This window comes from Brassica napus, chromosome A4, assembly GCF_020379485.1.
Source record: "Brassica napus cultivar Da-Ae chromosome A4, Da-Ae, whole genome shotgun sequence".
Taxonomy (NCBI): domain Eukaryota; kingdom Viridiplantae; phylum Streptophyta; class Magnoliopsida; order Brassicales; family Brassicaceae; genus Brassica; species Brassica napus.
The window spans coordinates 11,641,243-11,666,840 of record NC_063437.1 but is presented as its reverse complement, the minus strand read 5'-3'; the positions used below and the strand labels follow the sequence as shown (position 1 = coordinate 11,666,840).

The 25,598-nt window shown below is 34.4% G+C and overlaps 5 protein-coding genes and 1 long non-coding RNA gene across 10 annotated transcripts; 4 read left to right on the top strand and 2 right to left on the bottom strand.

Annotated features, from left to right (window-relative positions):
• Positions 1–3,344: 3,344 nt before the first annotated feature.
• On the top strand, positions 3,345–4,791 carry LOC106385769 (putative F-box/kelch-repeat protein At4g39600). The gene has a single exon (XM_013825672.3). It carries the CDS (start codon positions 3,345–3,347, stop codon positions 4,641–4,643), a length of 1,299 nt encoding a protein of 432 aa, XP_013681126.2. The 3' UTR covers positions 4,644–4,791.
• A 393-nt stretch (positions 4,792–5,184) lies between these two features.
• Positions 5,185–6,809, top strand: LOC106450550 (glutaredoxin). Its single transcript, XM_013892231.3, has 4 exons — positions 5,185–5,415; positions 5,567–5,655; positions 6,206–6,304; positions 6,420–6,809. Exons 1-4 carry the CDS (start codon positions 5,360–5,362, stop codon positions 6,644–6,646), a joined length of 471 nt encoding a protein of 156 aa, XP_013747685.2. The 5' UTR covers positions 5,185–5,359; the 3' UTR covers positions 6,647–6,809.
• A 1,190-nt stretch (positions 6,810–7,999) lies between these two features.
• LOC111199436 lies at positions 8,000–9,153 on the bottom strand. Its single transcript, XR_002653349.2, has 2 exons — positions 8,376–9,153; positions 8,000–8,236 (listed from the first exon to the last, which is right to left on the bottom strand). It is a non-coding gene; the product is annotated as an uncharacterized LOC111199436 (long non-coding RNA).
• A 396-nt stretch (positions 9,154–9,549) lies between these two features.
• LOC106454451 (RNA exonuclease 4-like) lies at positions 9,550–16,777 on the top strand. The gene is made up of 7 exons (XM_048777571.1): positions 9,550–10,035; positions 10,275–12,457; positions 12,955–13,106; positions 13,189–13,319; positions 13,841–14,268; positions 14,421–14,501; positions 15,629–16,777. The coding sequence occupies exons 2-7, from the start codon at positions 12,417–12,419 to the stop codon at positions 15,867–15,869; spliced, it is 1,074 nt and encodes a 357-aa protein (XP_048633528.1). The 5' UTR covers positions 9,550–10,035; positions 10,275–12,416; the 3' UTR covers positions 15,870–16,777.
• A 700-nt stretch (positions 16,778–17,477) lies between these two features.
• Positions 17,478–20,987, bottom strand: LOC106385767 (protein farnesyltransferase subunit beta-like). The gene is made up of 14 exons (XM_013825670.3): positions 20,679–20,987; positions 20,470–20,556; positions 20,107–20,212; positions 19,920–19,955; positions 19,663–19,745; positions 19,521–19,574; positions 19,324–19,375; positions 19,044–19,108; positions 18,896–18,952; positions 18,660–18,732; positions 18,432–18,518; positions 18,155–18,320; positions 18,008–18,075; positions 17,478–17,870 (listed from the first exon to the last, which is right to left on the bottom strand). The coding sequence occupies exons 1-14, from the start codon at positions 20,792–20,794 to the stop codon at positions 17,631–17,633; spliced, it is 1,290 nt and encodes a 429-aa protein (XP_013681124.2). The 5' UTR covers positions 20,795–20,987; the 3' UTR covers positions 17,478–17,630.
• A 1,942-nt stretch (positions 20,988–22,929) lies between these two features.
• LOC106389122 (WAT1-related protein At5g40240) lies at positions 22,930–24,962 on the top strand. 5 transcript variants are annotated; one of them, XR_007339014.1, is made up of 7 exons: positions 22,930–23,241; positions 23,356–23,421; positions 23,497–23,610; positions 23,893–24,145; positions 24,225–24,398; positions 24,485–24,647; positions 24,730–24,962. XR_007339014.1 is itself a non-coding variant. In XM_048777570.1 (7 exons), exons 1-6 carry the CDS (start codon positions 23,027–23,029, stop codon positions 24,642–24,644), a joined length of 1,005 nt encoding a protein of 334 aa, XP_048633527.1. In that variant the 5' UTR covers positions 22,931–23,026; the 3' UTR covers positions 24,645–24,647; positions 24,730–24,962. The 5 variants fall into 5 exon arrangements, 3 of the variants coding, with proteins under 3 accessions (XP_048633527.1, XP_048633526.1, XP_048633525.1); XR_007339013.1 differs by having other exon boundaries at positions 22,931–23,241; positions 24,485–24,613; XM_048777570.1 differs by having other exon boundaries at positions 22,931–23,241; positions 24,462–24,647.
• The last annotated feature ends 636 nt before the right edge of the window (positions 24,963–25,598 follow it).

The window sequence follows — 25,598 nt, the reverse complement described above, 5'->3', positions numbered from 1 at the left end:
TATAGTTTAATTAATGCATTTTCCTAAAATAAAGTATAACAAATTATGTTTATTTATTTAAAAAATATTTCCTATAATCTAGGTAAACAATAAATTATACTTAATCAATATTAATGTAACAAGATTTTATTATTACGGGGTGGTTATTTTTTATTTTGGCATATTAACTACGTCTAAAAAAACATAAAAGTGTTATAAAAATACATAATATAAACCACAAAATTTTAAATAATATATTGAATTACTTAATCGTATAAATCAAATATAAAAATAGATAACCATTTTATTTTCAATTAAAATTTTGATCCATGAAAAATACATTTGCACGAACACACGAGTTATATTTTAAAAATATGATTGTAACAGTTGACGGATCAAAAAATAAAAAAAAAATTATTCATTATAAATTCTAAAATGATTATGTTTAGAAATATATTAAATAATTATTTAATATATATATATATATATATATAAATTTTAAAAACATATATCATTATTTATATAAGATAAATATTTTTTTTTTGCAAACCAAAAATAAATATCCGTACGGATACGCGAATCAAACTCTAGTTATTAATTTATAAAGGTTTCACTGCGTATTGTAATTTAATAAAGTCGTCGACATAGTGGAAATCACTTATCACACACGTCGATGTACTTATCACGCATGACAAGAAGACTTTAATGGAGCTATAACAATATTATAACCTCTTATATCAGTGATCATAAGTTGCAACGTACACGCCACGAAAAGGACTGGATCGCCATTTGGTTTGCAATCAAATTTTGGTTCGGTTTCGGTAAAAGCATTTTGGGTTGATTCGGTTTGCCTTCTTTTTTTTTTTTTTTTCAATCTCCCTATCGTCAGTGGGTTTTGATCTACATTTCTGACCCTTCTCATCTACTTATCGCCGCCATTAGTCTCTTTTGTCCTTTTTTTCTGTCTCTTTTCGTTCAAACTTCAAAACACCTTTTTAGTTATTCCAAAGGGCAAAGAGAGATACAAGAATGAATCCAAAATCAGACCTTTTGTGCACATTTGTACGAATAAAAAGTCCAATATGAATGAGATCTCTGGGCACTGTGTGATTTGTGTTGTTGTCTAACCACTAACCAGATTGCTGAAGTTGCTTGATGTTGTGATCCCTTTCAACAAGCACGAGTAAAACTTTATATTCAACCAGATATAATTAATGCTATAAGTGAAACTTTCATACCACATCACAACTCAATTTTTATCAATCTTTATCTACTCTGAGGCTTACAAGCTCTTACATTGTGACTGGTTATAGTCTAAAGTTCTTAGCTTTAAGCTTTAGTTGGAGTCTCGAAGAGCTATCTTTGCGTAGCTCTGACGCGGTTGAGATAGAACCCGGTTTATTGGCGACGTTAGGACAGCATTTGGGGAGGTTAAGGAAACCGGAATTTTCGTTTAACGAGTTGTTATTCGACAAAGAAGTCGTTTCGATGTTAAGCTTCTTGCATGGTTTGGTTGAGTTGAGTTTGAGAGGATGTAAGAACTTGACAGGTTCAGTGTTGTTGGTTTCTCTGAACAAAAGCTGTGTGAAGCTGAGGAATTTAGATATAGTAAGTTGTATATTGATTCAGGCTGATGAAGTTGAGGCTTTTGTTCTCAAGTCACGATGCTTGAACAAGATAGTAGTTGAAGAGAACAAGATTATGGAGACTGCCATGAAATGGGCTTCGAGTATGTTAATTGAAGTTGTTGCTCTTGATTCAGATGTTCCTTGGTAATTAATTGGGTTAGTGTTTGAACAAAAAAAGTACTCTATGCCCAGAGCCGGGCTTCATCATATTATTTTGAAACAATCGAGTAGGGCCCCCATTTCATGGGGATCTCAAATTTTGAAAATTTTGCAATATATATATATATATATAAATATAATAATATGTATAAATGTGTAAGTTTAAAACAAAAAAGTTCATAAAAGATAAATAAAAATGCAGAATTATTTGTAGATATGGCAGTAATTTAGATTAAATCTATACTATTATTTGAGAAGTATATTTTTTGGAATCGAACTCTCACGTTAAAAGTTAGAGCGGTTAATATCGTTATAATCTTAAAGAATAAACTATCTAAATTAATCAAAAAATAAAAACGAATTTCAAATCTATATGATTAAAAATGATTAAAATTAATAATAAATGGTTTATACCTTTAATAAATAAATTATATAAATTAGTCAAAAACTAAAAATAAATTATCTGATTAAATAAGTGAATAAAATTAATAAGAATAAGAATTATCTAAAATATAAATAATTATAAACGAATTTCTATTAATAATATTATATTAGATAATTTGACTATAAATAAATATAGTAAAATTTTCAAAAATAAAAACATGTTTTAAACATAAGATAATTTTTTTTTTCAAATTTTTTTTTTGTAATTCGAAAATACTTTTTGAAACTATTTTCAAAATTTTTTTTCAAATTTTTAATATTTATTTTCTATTTTTTAAAATTTTAAACCTCAAACCCAAATCCCCATCCATTAACTCTAAACCCTAAGGTTTGGATTAGTAAACCCCATGAGTATAAATGTATATTTACCTCTTTAATGAAACATTTTGGTCATTCTGATTTTTATAGTCTATATTTGTGATAGAAACTTTTTAGTGCTATCCTATGGTATTTCCCTTATAAAAATGAAAATATATTAAATAAAATTAGTTTTTAATATAGATATTACTATTTTTTATAATAGTTATTAATAAAACTTACGGATCCGGATATCCGGACTAAGAAATCAAGATATCCAGATTCGGATTCGGCTTTGACGGATCCAACATTTTACTATTCGGATCCGGATTCGGTCTTTCCAGATATCCGGATGTGCAGATCGGATCCGGATCGAATCTCGGATCGAATCCGGATCTTGGATAAAAGTCTCATGCCTAGGGGGGACCCCATTGGAGATGGTGTAAATAAATAATCACATTAAGGCTTCGAATGGTAGCCAGCTTCCCGCCCCGCCCCGCAGTTAAGAGTAACAAAAATCTCTATATATACATTATATATACATATTTTTATAACTGTTAGAACAGCACCGCAATTAAACCGCTTGTTTCGCACCGCTTAACCCGCAGTCACCATTCGGAGCACAAGAGAATTCATCAACTCTTATTCACATATTTATGTATTGTGATCTGCCGAGTTGTCTTTCTAATCCTCAACGACATTTGGTCAAGGGCATCGCAGTTTCTACTAGTTTTATATTTGTGGTAATATAAATAAATGGTGTATTCAACTGGAATTTTCTCCTTTAATAATATATAGTTTATAAAGTATGGACTGAGTCTATTTAAAAAACTAATAATGAACAAGAAAAGATCAACAAATCGAGGCCTATTAAAACTCCATCACCGGCTAATCATATTACTTCTGTGGTGTATCTCTCAAAACAGAGAATTTGATCAACGGCTAATCATATTACTTCTAATGCCTCCGTCTTCAACGGCTAATTTGTACCGACGAATCTTACTGCTAGTTAAGAAGAAGAACAACAAGAAGAAGAAGCTGTCCCCTGAACTCCCACAGACACCGCAGCAGTCGACACCGATTTCGTCGCTTCCTGATGACTTGCTATTGACTTGCTTCGCACGCATCTCTAGATCATACTACCCAACTCTCTCCCTCGTCTCCAAAAGATTTCGATCTCTCCTTTCTTCGCCTGAGCTTTACGAGACCCGATCCCTCATTGGCCGCACCGAGAGTTGCCTCTATCTCTGCTTACGGTTCCCTCCTGACCCCAACACGCGCTGGTTCACTCTCTGTCGGAAGCCTGACAAAACCCTAGCCAACAAGAAGAAGTCAAGTGGCAATCTTTTGGTTCCAGTCTCAGTTCTTAACGCTCCTCCTGTCGATTGGACAACTCTCGTCGCGGTCGGTCCTTACATCTACGCCATCTGCGGACACGTTGAAAAGGCTCCCTGCTCTAACGTCCCGTTCCTTGACTGTCGAACTCACACTTGGCTCGAAGCTCCAAGCTTGCGGCTTGCATACACTGATAGTGAACATGACGGTAAGATGTATTTAGCAGGAATCGGTGAGAATCCAAGTTCTTTGAACTGTATTGAAGTGTTCAACACGAAGACAAGAACTTGGAAGCCCGTGCCGCCCGGAAAACGTGAGCTACACGGTAAGAATATGGAAGGAAAAATGATCGTAGCGAGCGTCAATAAAACTAGTGGTGAGAAGGGTTTGGCTTTTAAGCCAAAGGAAAGGACAGGGGAGTTGCTAGGATCGAATACAGATTGGGATTCTCCTTGTATGATAGAGAACATAGCCTACTATTATAGGGCTTGCAGTGGTGAGTTTGAATGGTTTGACACCAAGAATGATAATGTTTTTGGGAAATTACAAGGTTTAGAAGGGCTACCGGAGTTTGCAGGTTACAGTTGTGTCAAATTGGTGGAACACGGTGGAAAGATGTTGGTTTTGTGGGACATGTATGCCCCTGCAAGGGGGTTTAGGGAGGAGATTATTTGGTGTGCAGAGATTAAGCTTGAACGGCGCAGCTGTGAAGAGATTCGGGGGGAAGTCGAGTGGTTTGATGCTGTTCTTAAAGTGCCTAAGTCTTACGAATTTATGTATGCTATCTCTTGTACTGTTTGATGGATGACTCATGGCATGGTGTAACCCTTTCTGCTACTGTTTGGATAAATGGGTTATCTGACAAGCGGGTAATGTTGTTGTAGTTGTGAATATATATGTGTTGCAAAACGGTTGATTATATCTAATAACAGAACATATGGTTTGATTTTGAAAGAGATAGTTTGGAGCTATGCTCTTATTGTTTGATGGATCAACGTGATAATTAAGCGGGTACTGTCGTTTTTGTTGTGAATGTGTTACACAATGTTTGATTATATGTAAGAGGTTAGTTATTTTATATGGTTTTATTCTTATCGAATTGTATTTTAATAAAAAAATATTAATATTATTAATTTGATAAAAAAAACTGGTTTTCCAATACTCCCCAATTTGTTTTTTAATTTGCTTGGTCCGGACCAACTTCACGCATTACAAACCAATAAAGATTGGAACAACAAACCAATAAATTCAAGGAGGCTATTTAGCTAATTATAAAAATATTTGATTTTGTTTTGCCACATTTTTTTAAAAGGAAACTGCGAAAGTATTTATTTTTTATTTTTATTAATCCCCTCCTAAGAAAATACGTTTCAAAATCGACGGCTGATATACTAAACAAGCGTTTCATATAGTTGACTGATGACAAAAGTCTGCAACTGCGTTTCGATAAAGCGGATTGATTCGCTTCTTCTCCCAACATTCCTGAGAAACCAAGAAAAGCGAATCTAAAGTTAAAGATGGCGATGAAGAAGGCTAAAGAGATCGTTTCCAGCAATGCCGTCGTTGTTTTCAGGTCCGTCTCTTCTCGACTCACGTTTTTGTTTGTTTGTGAAGGCTTTGATTGTGTGTATGATTACGATTATCAACCATGGATGTATGATCTAGACGCTTTTGTGTACCAAAGGGAGTCTTTGTATTTTGATGGGTTTTATATTTTTTTGCAGCAAGTCGTATTGCCCATACTGTGTGAAAGTGAAAGATCTTTTGAAGAAACTGGGAGCTAAATTCATCGCAGTTGAGCTCGACAAAGAAAGTAATAATCCCCAATCTTCATCGTATAATCATTTCATTGTTTATGATCTCAAAATCGAAGGCTTCTCTGCTTTTACCGTTTCCAGAAACTTTGTGATTGTTTTCTTCTCTTCTATCCTCTGTTTCATCCAACTATACGCTTTCTCTGGAGTTTCTTGTTTAGTTATTTATTAGGGATATGTATCTCACATCGGGAATTCTAAGGGTTATTAACTAATATATAAAGAATTATGACCAATCCATTAATCACCAATTGATTATAAGTTGGAAAACTATAATAAACCTGAATCTAACATTATTGATTCCAATCCAAGTATATATATCTAAAATGTCTCTCTGCTTTCTCTTACAGTTTAAGTTTTTTTTTTTTTGGTTTGATCCTTCTGCTCATGATCCCATCATTCATAATTTTATCTCTTTTCTCTAAAGATTTGAGTTATGTTTTCCATTAGGTTTCGTTCTGGGATCATTACACTCAGATGGGTATATTAATTTGATTCAGAGAACCCATACTCAACCATTGTTCATTGCTCTTGTTATTTATAATAAAGGTGATGGTGCACAAGTTCAATCAGCTCTTGCAGAATGGACAGGACAACGCACCGTTCCCAATGTATTCATAGGTGAAAAACACATCGGTGGCTGCGATTGTAAGAGAACTAGAGCACAACTCTCTTTCCACTTTTTCTACTTAAAAGCTTTTTCGAATTTTTCCTTTTGTTTTTCTCTAAACCAAATCTTGTTGTTTTCATTTTTTTTTTGTAGCGGTAACCAACTTGCACAGAGGCGGTAAGTTGGTTCCTCTGTTAACTGTGTCCAAACCAAGTTCAAAAATCCGGTCCAGTATCACAAAAGCCCGACAAGGAGATAATATGCCCACGGAAGTTGAAGGTCCGTCCCGAGCTAGGAAGACAAGCCACACTGAACTGACACGGTCAAAGCAAAAACATAAAGGAGGTCGGGACATTAAATATGATTTTAAAGACACTTGATACTTGCCAAAGATCACGTCACCATTATGATCCATTACTTTTGTACTCTTATTCTCTGATACCCCAGAGTCACCATTGTTGTATCACTTGTGTGAGAAAAGAAATTCAAAAAAATGAATGTTTAAAATTGTTTGTTTTAGGAAATCTTCATTAGAGTTCTTCACTTGGATTGTTCTTATTGCTTGAACCTTAATGATCACCTACTTCATGATATATTAGGTGAATTGAATGCAAAGGAGTTGACTTGATTACTTGAAAATAATATTTGTGAGCAACGTGTCTTTAGCCAATTCTGAATTAATGTTATTGCGCTTTGTAAACTTATCGAAACAAAAACTTAATCCATGTCTAAGCTCTTAAGATATATAGGCAGGGTTCAGCCTGTAAAGAGTAAATTGATTCGCTTTGACAGAGATGCTACTTGAGATATTGTGAAAAGACAAGAAAGAAAATGGTAACTGGATGCAAGTGGGTTTATAGAAAGAAACTAGACATCTCATGAGTTGACCAACAAAGGTTCACGACGAGATTGGTTGCCAAATGATTCTCACAAGTAAGAAATGAAATATCTGTGAGCTGCAACAAGGATCTTAGGTGTGTATATAGTACAAGAAATTCTGAAAAAGGTTCACTGAAGTTTTCTCAAAGAAAATAATTAGAACATGTGCTCTCAACTTTGAACATTGCGTATTGCAAACCAATTTCTACTCCATTAGGGTATCAATTCAACCTGAAAAGTATGAGCTAAGAAGAAGCAAAGAGGAACCAGAGTAAATGAGAGAAATTATGTATGCAAGTGCAGTTGGAGGGATTCTGTGATTGTGAGCAGGTTTATGGGAAATTCAGATAGAGAACACTAAGAGAAAGTGAAATGGATTTTAATGTACATTTGAGGAACAACTGATTTTTCCTTGAATTGTTTGAAAGAAGCAAATTTTGAGGTAGAAGGATTCTGTGATCTAGATTATACAACTGATCTCCACAAAATGAGATTAATTACTGGCTATATTTTCACGTATGAGGTAATACTATTAGCTTGAGATTGGAGCTCGAACTAATAATTTCTTTCTTTACTATAGAGTCAGAGTAGATGACCTTAACTAAAGCTACTGAAGAGGTGTTCCTTGCGGTTCGGATCATCCATATAATATACAAAAATAAATTTCAGATATTTGAAATCTTTCTATTTAAATGAGATATCAATTTCAGCGATGATTTCATTAGAATTGATTTTCTTCCTTAAGAGTTATAGTCTCAGTACGAAGACTAGTTCTTATGGATTAAGGGTATGTGTGATGATATAAGCCATGATACATGAGCAGTTAAAGTTAACGTGAATCACAGTCAGCTATATTTTTGGTAAAGAATAGAGGCTTTTACAAAAGAACTAAACACATACGTACAAAGTTCAATTTTATTTGAAATGTAATTGCCGATGGAAGCAGGATAATGGTAAAGATTCATACTACGCTAAACCTAGCTGATATCCTAACAAAGACCGTACTTGGGAAGACACTGGAGAAGGATTTGGTGTTTGTCAAAGTTCGCAGGTTCCATGCAACATGCGGCTGATGAGATGTCTCGATGATTCTCATATTGCAGCGAATAAGAAGGTATAAGTCAGTTTTAAAAGGCAAAAGGTTGAGTTCTACTGATAAAATAAAGATCATCGGTTTGCATATTTAGATCTACCTCAGATTTGGAGAAATAAGTAAGAAGAAGTGTTTACCTCTTACCAGAGGTGTAAGCGGAAGCTTGAGCCTATATGCGGCAACTTTGTCATCCTAAAGGGTTAGGGAAGTCGGAAGAAGGGGTTGTCAGTTTGGCGGTTCAGACTTGGGAAGAAAAGAAATTGAAACAAGAATATAAAATGTGATATCTTGAAGGTGTAGCTGTGTTGTGTAGCTCAGTTTCATCATATGTGATGAAAGAGAGACGTCAAGATAAGTCGAAAAAGAGTAGAAGACAAAAGGAGTTCGTCAGAGATTCACTAAGCTTTTGGAGGGTTGTCTGAAATGATAAGTTTTGATGAAAACAAGGTAGAGGTTATGGAATTAACGTGTCTATACCGAAACTCTATTGGGCCTAAATTGGACTTTAAGCGTTTACAACAGAATGGATCTGTTTGGGCTAATGGATCTAAGGTAGCTTAAAGAAGGATGACTATTGATATGTTAAGCTGTCACACATTAATGGGTTTACAAACAGAAAAAAAAACAGAGAAAGAATCATAGGAGATTCCAGAATTCGATAGTCTAGCCTAGCGTTCTTGTCCGCATCGGTATAACCACTAGAAAAAAAAGCAGTCTCAATGGTAAAACCTCATTTAGATTCTTAAAAAAATATCCTAAATTTTAAATAATTTTTTTGAAGTCAAATTATAAATAATTTTTTTTAAAGTTAAACTAACAAACAATTGACATTTAAATTCTGAGTTTCTTTAAATCTCCTAATTAAAAACTTCTACATATTCTCTTTTTTCATTTCCATTTTTTTTCTTTATTTTTAATTATAACTAGATTTTGACCCGCGCGCCCGCGCGGGTTTTGAATGTTATTTTTGTATTTTTGAACTATTTAAGAACATTTTTAGAAATATAGTTTATTTACATGTTTTTAGGTTCTTACAAACTTTGACGGACAGAGGATAGTCCGACTTAAACTGCCTCTAGAAATTTATAATATCAGAATTGTATTAAATTGGACTAATCATATATTTACCAGTTGCTTTTTATTTATTTATTTCTAAATTCGAAAACATATTGAACATTTTAATATTTAAAATTTTAAAAATTGTTTTATATGAATTTTTATTCATAATAAATTAATTATATGAAATTTTATTAATAATAAATTTATTTATTGAAAGTTGTATCCTCTACATATTTATATGTGACTAAACTAATTTAGATGAGACTATATTTACAAAATAGTGTTTTTTTAAATATAATATATTTCAGTTAAGGGTTTTAAATTTTACCACAAAAAAATAACAACCAAAAAATGCTACATAAAATATAGTATTGTTTAATTTGATTTATATAAAAAATAAATGTTTATTATTTACAGAATTGGGCTATACAATATATAATTCCGAAATGATTTACCCATCATTAAAATTAATCTGGCCCATATTAATATTATCTTCAATGTCAATTAATCCGGAAAAAAGTTTGTTATATTCTGTGCTAATAAAAAAGTAAAGAATTTTATTTTGCTTTCTCCTTACCTTCGATATGTGGCTGCCTCTCTCTATTTCTTAACTCTTCGTCAAAAACGCACGTGTGGAGATTCCTTCAAAAACCTAAGTCAAATACAGAATCTGAACTACTTTGACTTCATGTTCACTCTCAATCTATTTGTAAATACCATTGATCTGTTGAATTAAAGGTTAGTGTTTTTTTTAATTTGTTTGCTATAATTTCAAACTAAGTGTTTGCCGGATTTTTTAAATCGTAGAGGTAAAATTGTTTCAATATTTCTTAGATCTGTCATCTACAATAGCAGATCCTTGGTGAATAAGGAAAGTTTATTGAATTCTTTGCAGCTTGCTTATTTTTAATTACAATCAGTTTCTGGTTTTCGATGATCTTGAGGTTTGGTTTTAATTCTTGTATATTGATTTGTAGGTATAAATCATGTACAACGACTCAGCTGGAGCACGGATCAAGCTTTCAAATTTCATGTAGAAGATCTGTTTTGGTCAAACTCACCTCCTAACACACATGCTTCAGAGGAGAAGATGATCATAGAACATCCAAGAATATTAGAGATAGTCGCAGTCGACCTGCAAAGATAAGTTTTTAATTACAATCAGTTTCTGGTTTTCGATGATCTTGAGGTTTGGTTTTAATTCTTGTATATTGATTTGTAGGTATAAATCATGTACAACGACTCAGCTGGAGCACGGATCAAGCTTTCAAATTTCATGTAGAAGATCTGTTTTGGTCAAACTCACCTCCTAACACACATGCTTCAGAGGAGAAGATGATCATAGAACATCCAAGAATATTATAGATAGTCGCAGTCGACCTGCAAAGATAAGTTTAATGTTAAAACATCAATTTCTTATGTGGCTTCAAATATCTTAACTTTAAACAGATCAGTATTGTGGTGATTACAATTGAATCGCTCTTTTCTTGTGCTCATGTAAGGGACATGATAGTAAAAATCGACACAATATTCAGTTCATATGAAGCTCTAAGGTCTCAGCTATACCTTAAAATACTGAAGTGATTTGCGAGAAAAAAAGAAGAGTCTACATATATTACAATCACGCTTATGAGATTTGATCACTGAGATGTATTGATTTCTTGTTTGTTTTATATTTAAATATATTAACTATGAGAGATCATTGTAGATTGGAGACTAATTGGTAGATTGAAACATTCAACCAGCAATGAAAGCAGAGGATGATCAATATGATTCAGTATTGGTTGAGAATCGATATATATATATATATATATAGTGAAAGAAAATGTATTTTACAGTTTCGTCTACCAGAACACCCTCAAGAGTATCTCCTCCAAAACTGTTGTTTTGTTTCCAAGAAAGAAGCAATTTTAGAGTTAGACGCCATTCGTCTTTGTAAGGTTTGATATCCTCACAATTTTCTTTCGTTTGACATGTTTGCCGTGAGAGCTTGATGGAAATACCTAATTCTACACTCAATATATATATATATATATATATATATATATGGGTGAATAATCTAGGTTAAATTGTATATATGGCGAGAATATACCGTAATATATGCTATTCAATCTTAGATATTGTTAAAATTGTGTGCGCACTATATGGTACATAATTAGGGAAGTTATATTCAATTGTTGGTGATTTTAAGAATATCTTGCTAAGCAATGTTATAGAACAAAATAGATGAGATCGTAATATATGCTAATCAATATTAGATATTTTTAAAATTCCATGCAAAGAAATTGCTTCAAATTAGGGAAAGTATATTTAATTGGGTTGTGGCTTTTACGTGGGAAGAAAGAATTGATACAAAGAGGAGGTCTTTTTTTATTTGTTAGAGGAAAAGCATATTTAATTGGATTGTGGCTTTTACATGGGAAAAAGAGTTGATACAAAGAGAAGGTATTTTTATTTGTTAGATCGCATAAGATATTTACGGAATATTTTTTTTAAAAAGACTGCGCAATTGTCGATAACCACTTTTTAATTTAAACCGATGGCCAAACAACATTATACTCCTTTTTTTTATAGATATCCAAATTTACAAACAATACTTTTTTTTATAGATATCTAAGTTTCCAAACAATCCTAATTTGTACTTGAGTTTTAATAAGATAGATGATACCCACTCAAGTTTTCCCTTTAGAGCTGCTCTTAGACTATTTTATAGGTTACTAAGCTTGTGATTGACTTTAATCTACACCAGATAAGCTTTCTAGTGAAAGTTTAGTCCAGGTGAGAGCGCTGTCTTTCCCAAGATATAGCGACACTATCGTGAACTGAATAAATTTCTTGAGTATTTTAGATTCGATCGTATTGACAACAATAAATAAGAACTTGAACCCCGTAACCACAAAAAAAACTGTGACTTTTAGTTAAATTTTTAGTCAGGGGAATCATCTGACTTTGCCTTTTTAGTTAAACTTTTTTCTGAGATTTTTTTTATTCCTCAGGATCTGCCTATATAAACACATTCTAATTTATCCTCCAATCTCCACATGCACAAGTTGGCATAAACAAAAATAAACCCATCAAAGCAAACTCTATTGACACAAAAACTGTTTGCTCAATTTACAATGGACTACAGACTGTCAGGGGAGCTCTCAGAAACCCAAAGGTACTTTTTTGTGCTATTGTGTTAAATTTTGGTTTTCTTTGGATATAAGTTATACCATCTTCGATCAGCTGATTGAATAAGGTTATTTACACCAAAAAAAAGATTGAATAAGCTTTCCTTTCTCACATGTATGTTTTACTACTACCATCAACATCCAATAAATTTGGAACATAAACTATAAGTAACTTAAGTTAGGTAAAAGAAATAGGACAATCAATACACAAATCTGTAACACCTAAACTTATATTTACATTCTTAGAAAAACTAAATGTACCGTAAGAATACTATAAAATTGTGTATTTAGTGTGAAATAAAATAATTGTGAAACAAATATCACTAATCATATTCGCCCATATAGAGGCTTTAAGTAGTAGGAAGGAAAACTAGACTGTTAATGTACCCCATCAAATCATCTGGATTTTGATTTGGAAATCCTCTAGTTATCAAAAAGAAAAATTGCGAGATAAACAATGATAAAAAAGTATGCATGGATGCAGGAACAAGTGTGGAGGGTGTTATAGGCAATTCAACAAGAAAGAACATTTGGTGGAACACATGAGGACGTCTTACCATTCGGTTCATGAACCTACATGTGGCATTTGCAACAAACACTGCCGATCTTTTGATTCCCTCCGTGAACATCTCATTGGTATATCTCTAACCTCTATATATCTACTCTCTGACTCTCTAATTTGGCTTTCTAATTTCATTTAAAATCATATTGTATGTAGGGCCATTGCCGAAACAGGAATGTAAGAACATTTTCAGCATCTGCGGCTGCAGATTCTGCCTTACGATCCTTGAAAGCCCCAACGCTCGTAGGATCCATCAGGAGAGATGCCAATTCTCAAACGTCAATTATGTAATTATACACATAAGTTAATATTTGCATAAATGAATTAACTACAGCATATTGCTATAGGTCTCGATTTCAGACACAAAACAAGCATTTTGTGCATCTTTTTGTGTTTACTCAGGTGATTGGGATGAACTCTAGCTTTATATTTTTGGCTATAAAATTTAAGTTGTAGATTTATTTGATGTAGATTATTTTGCTGTATATTTGTAAAGCATTTTTTTTCTCTGGAAATAAAGCTTTATATACCCATATTTTAATTTTGCAGAAATTTTTTTGTTGTGAGTTTTTGAAAGAAATGAAAGCTCGATTGGTTGACATATATGAATCTAGACTAAATTTTGGCTGTCTAGAACATTTACAGCATCAACCAACGATTTCATTTTGTGATGAAATATTTTATTTTGTAAATAATTTTGCAAATTATAACTTAAATAAAAACACACTACTGTATTAGACATAAATGAAATAAAACAGTATATTCTTTCTATTTGTTGCTTGATACTAATATCTAAGTAACATTTCAGGGACTAACTGCTCGTATGGCGGTCTTAGGCCTAAGAGATAATCCTACAATTGATTACACTTCTTCCAGGTCACCACGAGTGGTCGCACTCTCATGCAAGATGGTTGGAGGAGGGAGTGATGGATCGCTTGACCTATGCGCGAGAGTTTGCATAACAGATGAGAGCGAAAACGTGATTTTTCACACGTACGTGAAGCCAACATTGCCCTTAACGAATTACAGGTACGAGACTACAGGAATACGACCTGAGAATATAAGGGACGCGATGCCATTGAAACAAGCACAGAGAAAGATTAAGGAGTTTCTTTGTTATGGAGAACCAATGTGGAAGATTCGTCCAAGAAGTGGAAAAGCGAGGATTCTCGTGGGACATGGACTTGATAGCCATCTTGACTGTCTTCAACTTGAATATTCTTCTTTCATGATAAGGTAAATATACCTTTTACTACACAATTTTTTTGGATGGTAACGACAATTTTCACTCATACCACTGGTGCAGATTAGTCCGAATTTGATTCATAATATATGATCATTAATAAATAGAATATGTATGATAAGACATATTATGTTTATTTGTAAAGAGATACTGCGGAATACCCTCCATTGATGAAAACAAGCAAGCTAAGCAACTCGCTCAAGTACTTAACCCAAGCCTATCTGGGGTAAATATTCTTCTCCTTTTTTGCATCTCTTTTTTTTTTTTTTTCAATTTTACAAAATTGAAAGACCCATAAACATGAATGGGTACATTTTTGAAATTTAATTTCAGCTCATCTGTATATAATTTTAAAAATATTCGTCACAAGTTGGTAAATATAACTTTACTTAAGCAAAAAAAAAACAGAATTCTGTAGTTCATCTGATCAAACCTACTATCAAAGATTCCATAACTCATAAAACAATTATTCAACTCGGAAAAGGTTTGTCTACTAAACCATGCATCTATACAGATTACACGTTTCTATAATTTTTTTTTAATTTGCCGTCTGTAATATTCGGACGCAACAACTATAAAGTAGATATCCGATGTACTTATGACTTGATTAAAAGTTTTTAATCCGTGTAAAGTACAATATGCTGATTAGCTAAAACGTTTCTTAAAAATTCGAATAAATCAACCGATGATAATCCTAGGAATATTTCGAATAACTGATATCTCTACGATTTCTATGTCTCTACCTCATACTTTGTATCTTTTATTCATAACCAAAAGTTTCGAATTTCTAATTTGCTCCCCTCGTTTATAAAAAGTTATCCTAAAGACACAAAACTACAAAATTAGATTATTATTTTTCCTAAAATATACAATGCAGTAAAAAAGTTCTGTATATTTTAAACTAAACACATATGTTTCATCTTTGTTCAGGATTTCGGATTAGTGGAAGAAAATAACTTATAACATCACAACTAGACTACTTTAATAAAATTTTGATAGGGGTTAATATTCTTTTTTGGTTGGAGTCAACATAATTTATTTGGTAAAAGTAAATTGTTTTCATAAACTTTATGGGTGTCACTTGACCCCTTCATAACACACTCTCCGCCATTGATTAGTGGTAGGCTCTAGAAGTTATGGTTTCTGATATAGGCTTCATTTTCAGTGCATATGGTATTTTTATGGTTTAGGGTTTATAAATAATAAACTTTGAGGTTATAAAATAAAATAATATTAGGAATTGGATTTACAGTACATTATTAATTTAGAAAAGTTTATGCTATTTCCTTATTTTGATCTAAAATAAGACTGTTTAAATTGAATCTCATTTCTATCTTTTCCGACCTTCTAAAGGTATGACATTCATGTGGGGATGCAAGATCCTTATGAGGACTGTGTCGCGACGATGAGGCTGTACAAAAGAATGCGATATCAAAAACACAAGACGGATGCTTATCCGTTGGCCTCAGACACGCATAACACAAATAACTATGCGTCCTGGAGACAGAGCGAGCTTGAGAGTATGTCAGAGGATGAGTTGCTCAACCTTTCCCGGTCAGACTATTACTGCTGGTGCTTGGACTCAGTTCCTTGAAAATTAAAAGTTATCGTACGTGTTTGTACTTCAAGAATAAGATGACGACTGGAATAATTTAATTAGTAGATTCCATTTTAATATCGAATAATCATGCTTTTAAGATATTAATCAAGTTGTATTATTGCTATTATAGAATACGTTGGTTATGAGAAGCATAGGTTGTTGCAATAGCATATGTACGTACGCTTTCTTTGGTAACTATTATAGATTTATCATCAAAACATATTAACATTTATAAAATAAATAGTTTGTGGTCAGTTTATGAAAAACAATTATGAACAGATCTATATAATTACCATTTATTTATAAGAAAGCGTAATTATGATCTCTAAATCCAGGAGAATATAAATATCATAGAAACACTAAATTAGGCTCATTTGGTCGATATGACTGTATCGGAGTTCACTTTCTCAGCTGGAGCTTAGTTCACACTCCCTCATGGATCCCGATACGGTAATATCGGAGTTCACTTTCTCAGCTGGAGCTTAGTTCGCACTCCCTCATGGTTGATCTTCAGGAACATCGCCTCACCTCTGCCGTGTCGCCTCCGTATCCCAATCCCTTCCGAGAGCCGCTGGTACTCAAACGACACATGCTTTGGTCTGAACCAAAACTATTTATGGAGCTTAAACTTGCTGATTGTTATAAACTTGAGCCAATATTCTTTTTCCGAAGCATCATGTCTGTTTACAGTCTGCCATTGCGCCTCAGTGCAAAGGGTTCACCTAGCCCAAAACCGTGATGTTGTGCTTAAATTGCCATTATTTGTACATCCATCACAGGTCAGTAGAGTTTTCATTAGCTCTCATTTTGTCACTGGCGCTATTCGGTTTCATGGTCCATCATATTTGTTCGTCAGAGTAAAATCTAGGACTTTTATATTCTCCGGTTCTGTTGAGATTCACCTAGTCTCTTCGTGGAACCTCGATGTTGGAGCTAGAGCTGTTCATGCTCTTTCCACCTCCTTCCAAACTTTGCAGTTTGGTATAATCAACGTCGGTTTTGACTACTTCATGCTTGTTGTAGTAACCTATTCAGGGATACATCTCATGCTTCCCACGGTTCTCCAATGGATGAGTAAGACTCTCTCATTTAGCTTTGTTATCACTTGTTTTATGTTATGTTTTATGATCATCAAACCGTAAGAGGATCCCTCCGGTTCTTATCTTGTTACCGTTGAGCTTAGCTCCGGATATAATGGTTTAAACTCTTTTAGATTTAATATAATCGTATGTGTTACAAAAAAAAAAAAGGCTCATTTGGTCGATGAAAGTGTTCCTTATGGTCCATGTCCATCTCTGGTCCATGTCCTCCATTTTCATCTCTTTTCCCAACCAAATCGGTTCGTCGACACTGCAATCTGGTCGAGCTCTGGTCGTCCATCCTGATCGAGCTTCGGTCGTCCATCCTGGTAGAGCCTATGGTCGTCCATCCTGGTCGTGATTGGCTCTACCTTCCTGGTCGATGTTCAGCTCTTTTCCAATGATGGCCAAATCCAGTCGACCATCCACACCATCTACATGGCAATATCCTGAAAACAAATGACGAAGGACGCATGTCTTTCAACAATCATCGAACTTTTTGAATTATTCGTACGACCAAATATATATGTAAATACACATTAAAGTGAAAATAAAACTCAATAATTCAAGGTTAAATCAGTAAAACACTATAACTTTTGTTCAAAAGTTGCACATACAACACAACCAGAACTCTCTAATACTGGCTTGGGAGTTTCCCAAATGTGGCGAGCACAGATTATGCTTCTCTATGGAAGAACTCGATGGCTTTGTTGTACCGATCCATGACAACGTTGTGGAGGAGGTGAACATGTTCAAGGTGATTAGCATAGCTACCCAAAATGTCACTATTCAACGGCGGAGTATCTTTGTCTTTTGACCAAGCGTGTTGAGCCACGGAGAGACCGCTTAGACAGTAACATGTGTGGTAGAAGTCCCGGGGTTTCCCCGGCTTGTCTCTGAATCCACCTTCAGGAACCTAACAACCAGTACAGAAAATATTAAAAAATTACATAGATGTGCAAGTAACTCAGAAGACGTGTGTGTGTGCGCGCGCGCGCATGTGTAAATTTGGCTGGAATATTTGTTTTGGTGTTAAAGCAACTAAGAACTAACCATAGAGCACAAGATCACATATCTCTGCAAGTTGAGGCTGTCAAAAACAGGTTGCACCCTCCTACAATCTTCAAACAAAGCTACTAAATTCAGTTGCCTTTTAGAATTTTAGATGGGACAGATGATAGGAGAAAGTTAAGAGCAAACCTTCATTGCTGTCCTTATCAGAGTCATTGTCATCACTTTCAGGATCATCTTCATCATGAGCATGTTCCTCGTGATCTTCATCTCTCGGTTGGGACATATGTAATGATCCTTGAAGTACCAGATCATGGGCTGAATAAAATCTCTGTAGTAGAACACAAGGGGCTGCCTGTTAAAGATGTACCGAGAAAAAATAGCGTCAGGTGATGAGTATAGGACATGTATTCATGGAAACACATAAACAAGCTTATGAAAGATCAAAGATAAATAGAAGATTGACCTGCCAAAAAGTGTAGCAGCCATCAACCAACTTGTTCGTCCGACCTTGAAATCCCCTTTCTACTCCTTGTTGATGTACAATCCAATTCTAGTATCATCAGAATATTAATTTGTAATAAAAAGTAAAGTTTTTTTTTTGATAACTAATAAAAAAAAAAAAAAAAAAAAAAATAAATAAAAAGTAAAGTTATTTCATTAATCATCTCAAAGCAGATTGTGTATGTTATACCATTAATGAATCTAAGTTCAAGCGGTCGACTTCAGTGATTAAAGCCATAGTAGCCAGCCCACAGTATGTGTTCCTAAACAACAACGTACGTGGTAATAAGTGAAGGTAGCAACTCAACATTTAAGGAAACTAAATTATAGTAAGCCATGAATAACCACGTCATCGAGGAAGCGAGAGAAGCAAATGTCAGTTTAGATAAAGGGTTCAACATAAAGGAAGTAGGTAGGAGACCATACCCCGCGTGAGCTTCGGAGCCAGGCTCTCCTCCAATGCCACCTTCATAAGTTTGGCAACTGCTTGAAATAAAGCGAGTTAAAAGAGCTTTGCATGGACTTACAACTGTGTAACGACTTTGCATCTTTGAAAAGTAACACGAATAGCTACCTCAAAATGTAATCTCCTAAGCCTCGGGTGAGTTCATCATCCAAAATGTTCAGGATGCTTGCAATCTGTGTCAGAAGATCAAAGGAAAAAAAAACTAACGGTAGGATGCAAGACTTTTAAGCGCAAGTGTGCAAATAACTAGACCATTAACCATATACAAATGCAAGCCATGAAATAAACGTAGCGAAATGAGCCCTGAGTTGTTGGTATCACTGAGCCTAACAAGTTTTGGTGTCCCCAAAAAGTGAAAACAAGAAACTGTAATTTTGATAAAACTCACCGAAATCGCAAGGTAGCACGCTCGCACATCCATTTCTCCCATATCATGCACCCTAACGAGCAGGGACTAAGTGGTGTCAACAAATTGCATATAATAGAAAAAGAGACGAGCAACAATTGACGAACAAAAATGACTAAAGCTAAGATATTAACAGGAATAATAATACATAAAGAGTGTTGTCAGTTCAAGAAACAAACCTGAAACCTCCGTCTGGATCCTTCATTCGTCTTAAAAAGCTAGACATTTTTTCTCTGAAAAGTTATGTCACACATGTAAGTCTTCTATATCAGTTCCCTTAGAAAAGAAACTGATCATAGGAAAAAAAAACGAATGCACCACCTATTAATTGAAGAAAGGGCTTTGTCACCTCCTAAAGTAACAAGTGTATTCACTGCAGCATAACTTGTTGCAAGATGTGCAAGCTACGAAAGAAAAGAAATTCATTACTAGTGGACGAGAGAAAATTAAAAATTAAAAACAAACCGGCTAAAATATTAAACAATGAGAGATCTGACAGAATATAACGATCTGGTCTTCCTTTCAAGTTTCTAACTGATATTGATCCACAAGTTTTCAAGAAATAGACATATACTTACTTGGCCAGGACCACCGCCGTATCCGCCATCAGGGCCCTGGCAAACAACGCATTAAAGCAAACTATGAAAAAAACATGAACTTGAGGAGCAGAAAACAAAACAAAAATAAAGAATGAGATAAATCGGAAGGTTTCCACGATTGGCTTAGACAGCTAAAAAAAAGCAAAGGAACCTGAAAGGCCATTACCTGACAGCGTCCAAGAAAGTCGATGGTATTGTTTTCTAGTTCATCGTCCACAGACTCCCCAAGCAAAGCAATTGAATGAAGAATCCAGTAGCAAATCCATGGTCGACTGTCCAAAAAAAAAATCCAACTCAATCTTCTGGCATCCGAAATTTTTACTAAAAAAAACTCTTGAACATGTGAGTATCTAACAAAACATAGTGCATAAACTACAAAGAGAACACCTAAGTTCTCTCAACGAATACACAGAGACTGTTTAAATGAAGAGAACGAGGGACATGAGCAAATTTTGACCGTCAACACTAGCCAAGAAAGCAACACACCAACTACAAAGCATAGCTTTTCTCACAAAGAAAATATACGTACTTAGCATCTAAGGACGAAAACGAAGGGCCTAGATGCCTTAAGCCATTCATCAGATAATCCAACTGCTTGTCGCGCTGAATCTCCACCCTAGAACAACAACTTTGATCAGTAGGGTTCATCTTATAAATCACTACAAAAGTTAAGCAGATTGTGAAGTAAAAAACCCCAAAAAATCAAATCAAGCACAAATTAGAAACAATCGATATTACGTGAATATCTGAGTAGCAATGTCGCTGGCGTCAAAGTCACTGTATATCCGGAAGACATCGTTTAACACCAGAAACTGGTCGCGCTGACTCACGGTCATGCTCGGAAGCTCTTCCATTACTCCGTCTTCAACAGATGACTCCAGCTGTGCCCTTGTCCTAATAACCTATATACATATAGAGGAGGGGTTCAACGTCGGCTCTTTTTTCTTTCTTTATTTTAAAAAATCCGAGTTTCCTTTTTAATCACTTTCTTTTTCCTTTCCTTTTGCTAAGTTTCATTTAATTTTAAAATCTTGCAAAGAAAACTGTTGAGATATTTTTCAGAAACCTTTCATCCACATGTCCACTTCTAAATGATATTAGTTAGTTTTCTAACGCCCTTATACAAAACTAAAAATAACAATTTTAATATCACTGAAATATATTAAATAATTTATGCAAAATTTATTTATTATAATCATTATACATGTTATAAAACAAACACCTAACTGAAATAATTTTTAAAAACTATTTACATATTACATAGTTTCATTAGATTGTTTATAAAAATTTTAGTTTCAATTATTTTGTAACTTTATTTTAAATAAATATGCAAAAATAGTTGTTTTATATTTTTTTTTCCTTTAAAATGTGGTTCCCATTTAATAAATGCATCACAAGAATGCTCTCTCTCTCTCTCTCTCTCTATTAGAGAGATTGTCAGTGGGTATCTAAAGATTAAATGAAAAGACTTTAATCTTGACCAGAATTTGACTTCGCCGGCTTCAAGTTGGATGATCGGAGGCCTTTTGCTTGCTTCACAGTATTTTTTTCTATCAGTCTGGTATATTCTTCAGGTACAGACACTTGGAAAGTTCATTAAAAAAAAGAGACTTTAGGTCTTTCTAAATTCGGTAGCTGTGTCTGGTTTCAGACTGGGGTTATGGAGGCATACCCTGAAGAAATTAGCGTAGTCTTCTTCTACAACTTATTTGCAACGCTAATCTCAGCACCAGTGTGTTTATTTTTGGAAAGCAACTTGACTTCTTGGGTGCTTAAACCAGATATTTCTATCGCTGCAATCGTATAAAAGCTCTACTGAAGCAGAATACAGAACACTATCTGAAACGGCGGAAATTACCTGGCTCTGTATTGTTTTCTGTGAGCTTGGACTGCCTCTACGCACCACTCTGCTTCTTCTTTGTTACAACCTTTCTGCTGTGCTGCTCTCTGCAATCCCTTCGTTCCACTCGAAGACCAAACATAATGTTTGCTCTTGACTATCACTATGCCAGAGAAAGAATTTGCTCAGAATTGCTCCCGGTTCTCTTGAAGTTCAGCACATTCCCGGCAACCAGCAGATCACCAATATCTTCACGAAGTCGCTTCCAGCTGAAGCTTTCTAGACACTCAGGATCAAACTAGGTGTCGGTTCATTAACCTCACCAAGTTTGAGGGGGCCTATCAGTGACAACAGTCCAAGCCCTTAACACATCAAGCCCAGCTCGAAGCCAGAAATCTCTTCTTCAAACCAAGCTTCTCAACAGTCGATTTCCACCTGCACAAAAGATAAAGGCATACTAGGCATTGTTGGTACAAAGGAAGTTGCAGAGGAAATTACCTCAAAAGATAAAGCAAAGCAGTCAACATCCAGGACAGCTTCTGTCTACAATCGAGGACGACCTATCCTAAACCCTAGTAACATGCTACAAATGTATCAATCATGATGTAATAATGAGTTAAGAAAGTATCAATACTTTTTTTTTGTTAAGAAAGTATCAATACAAGAGCAAAAGACTCACCTTTCTTCTCTATTTGAGTCAACTGATAGATTCAACAGTCACAATGATAGAATGCTTACAATTTTCTTAATGAATCTGATTTTGTTATGTACTATGTTTTTATAACTAACAGTGTTTTTACTCTTTAAACTGTTAAGGTTGTTATCCGACGTGGCACTCAGCAGCTCGTCCCCTCGATGATGTGTCCTCCTCTGTTTATCTGTATTATGAAATTACTTGCCGCTGAAGGTAAAGAAAAGAAACTGATCAAAATATTACCTTTCTGAAGATTTTTTTTTCTGAAGGTACTTAGATATTAAAATGGCAAAACTTACTTATCGTGGGTCCCAAGCATATTCAAATACGATTCTTGCCGTGTGAAGTGTACTTGGTCAAGTTGCGATATTTATTTATGGGAAAAAAGACTATTTCCATAGTGATGTCATCACTGAAAATATTAAATATCATTGGTTTCTAAATAAAATAATGACCATTTAGCAAACGTGGTGGAGTTAACCAACAAACACCATGATTGCGTCTACATTCATTTTGATTCCAGGGAGTTTCTGAGATACCAAGAGATCTGTGATGAGAAGAGCTAGAGAAGAGACGGTGGCGTGGAGATACTTTAACAGAGATGTTGTGCCTTTTGCTGCCATGTTTACGGTGGAGTGTACCACTGTTGGAGCGAACACACTGTACAAGGCTGCCTCTCTAAGAGGATTGAGCTTCTATGTCTTTGTCTTCTACTCTTATCTTGTTTCGACACTTCTCCTTCTCCCACTTTCCCTCATCTTTGGAAGGTAACTGATCTCTTCATCCACTCTTTACCCCCTATGCATGCTCTTTTTTTTTTTTTTTTTTTTTTTTTAATGCATGCTCTTTTCAAGAATATTAAATTACTTTGAAATATGCAGGTCAAGAAGATTGCCTCCAGCCAAATCTCCTCTGTTCTTCAAGATTTTCATACTTGGGCTTCTCGGGTAGTAGTGATACTACACCTGCGTCTTGATTAAAGGGCATTTCTGGTTTTTGTTTTGTTAACTTGTGTGAAACAGGTTCATGTCGCAGATAGCTGCTTGTAAGGGTATAGAATACAGTTCTCCTACTCTCGCTTCTGCTATCAGCAACCTCACGCCAGCTTTCACATTCACACTCGCCGTTATCTTCAGGTTTTACCTTGTTCCCACAGTTATTAACCATACGAAATCTCAAGACTAGTAGTCTAGACGTGACACCAGTGGATGCAATAAAATAGAAGAGAAAGTACAGATAACTTCTCATGTTATATACTGCTATGAAATACAAAGTAAAATTTGAAGTTCTTGTATTAGTGGTCACAGAGTCTACAGTACAAGTTTAACCTTGTGGTTGGCTACAAGTTGGGTGTAAGTGAGGTCTGTTTGTTACTATCTGTTTCTAACTGGTTCTGCTTCCCTGGGTGACTCATAAAGGATGGAACAAGTAAGGTTAAGGAGCTCTGCGAGTCAGGCTAAAATCATTGGCGCAATACTATCTATATCTGGTGCTCTAGTAATTGTGCTATATAAAGGCCCAAAGGTTCTCTCTGGTGCATCTTTTACACCTTCATCATCTCTACCCATTTCGGTTGACCAGAATTTGACTTCGTCCGATTCAAGTTGGATGATTGGGGGCCTATTTCTTGCTTCACAGTATTTTCTTCTATCAGTCTGGTATATTCTTCAGGTATAATCACTTGAATTTTTTTTCAAAACAGAGACTTTAAGTTGTTCTTGACACATGAACTTCTTACTAAATTCGGTAGCTGTATCTGGTTCAGACTCGGGTTATGGAGACATACCCTGAAGAAATAAGAGTAGTCTTCTTCTACAACTTATTTGCAATGATAATCTCAGCACCAGTGTGCTTATTTTTGGAAAGAAACTTGACTTCATGGGTGCTTAAACCAGATATATCCCTCGCTGCAATCGTATACTCGGTGAGCATCAACTAACAATTGAAGATGATGTTATAAGCTAAACAACTAACACTTCATTCTCAGGGATTCTTCGTTTCATTGTTCAGCGCGCTTACCCACACATGGGGTCTACATCTGAAAGGCGCTGTCTACATATCCTTGTTTAGGCCATTGTCTATCGCGATTGCAGTCGCCATGGGTGCTATTTTCCTCGGTGATGCACTTCACCTTGGGAGGTACCATATCTTCCATATTCTTCATTTCTAGCATGTAATAAATATTTTATCTAAATAATAAGCTTATTGATAAATAATAGCTGATTTAAATTTCACCATTTTTGTGTTGTGTGCAGTGTCATTGGATCAATGATATTATGCTTTGGGTTCTACACGGTAATTTGGGGCAAAGCAAGAGAGGATTCAACCAAAACTGTAGCTGGTTCTGAGCATTCACCTTTGCTGCTTACGCACGTCGTTGGAGACTAAGACTTGTTGGATTAATGCAAGTGATAATCCTTAATACTATTGATTTGTAAAAATTTGCACAATACCAGTCTTCTATAATATTATTTGCGAATTATTTTTTTTTACAATCTCTCAGGTTAAAGGTTAGAGCGGTTAATATCGTTTATATGCTTAGTGAATAAAATATATAAATTAGCTAAAAATAAAAATGAATTTAAGACTGGGGCAATTCTTTCCTCTCAATAGCTAAATATAAAAATAGTTCTCAAGAAAGAAAATGACCAAAATAATCTTTTTTATTTTAAAAATTTTAATTTTAATTTTTTATTCTTTTTAATTTAAAACTTCATCCCTAAAACTATAGCCCTAATTCTAAACCCTACGTCTAGATTAGTTAACTCTACATTTTTACCCTTTAATAAAACTTATTTTGGTGATTTTCTTCATTGAGGACTATTTCTGTAACAAAAACTTAAAAGTTGTTATCCTAGGAAATTTTCTTAAGATTTTTTATAAGATAAGTGATTTAAAATTATTAATAAGAAAAGTTATCCAAAATCTAAAAGTACTTTTTAAAATAAAAAGATAATTCCTATATATATTATGCTGTTATCCAAAAAATATCTTTTAATAGAAAAGTTAAAAATTAAAAAGCATAAAACACATGACTTATGATAATTTATTATTATAATTTTAATTAATAATATATATATATATTAATAAGTAATTATAAATACATATGCCCGTATGCACGGGC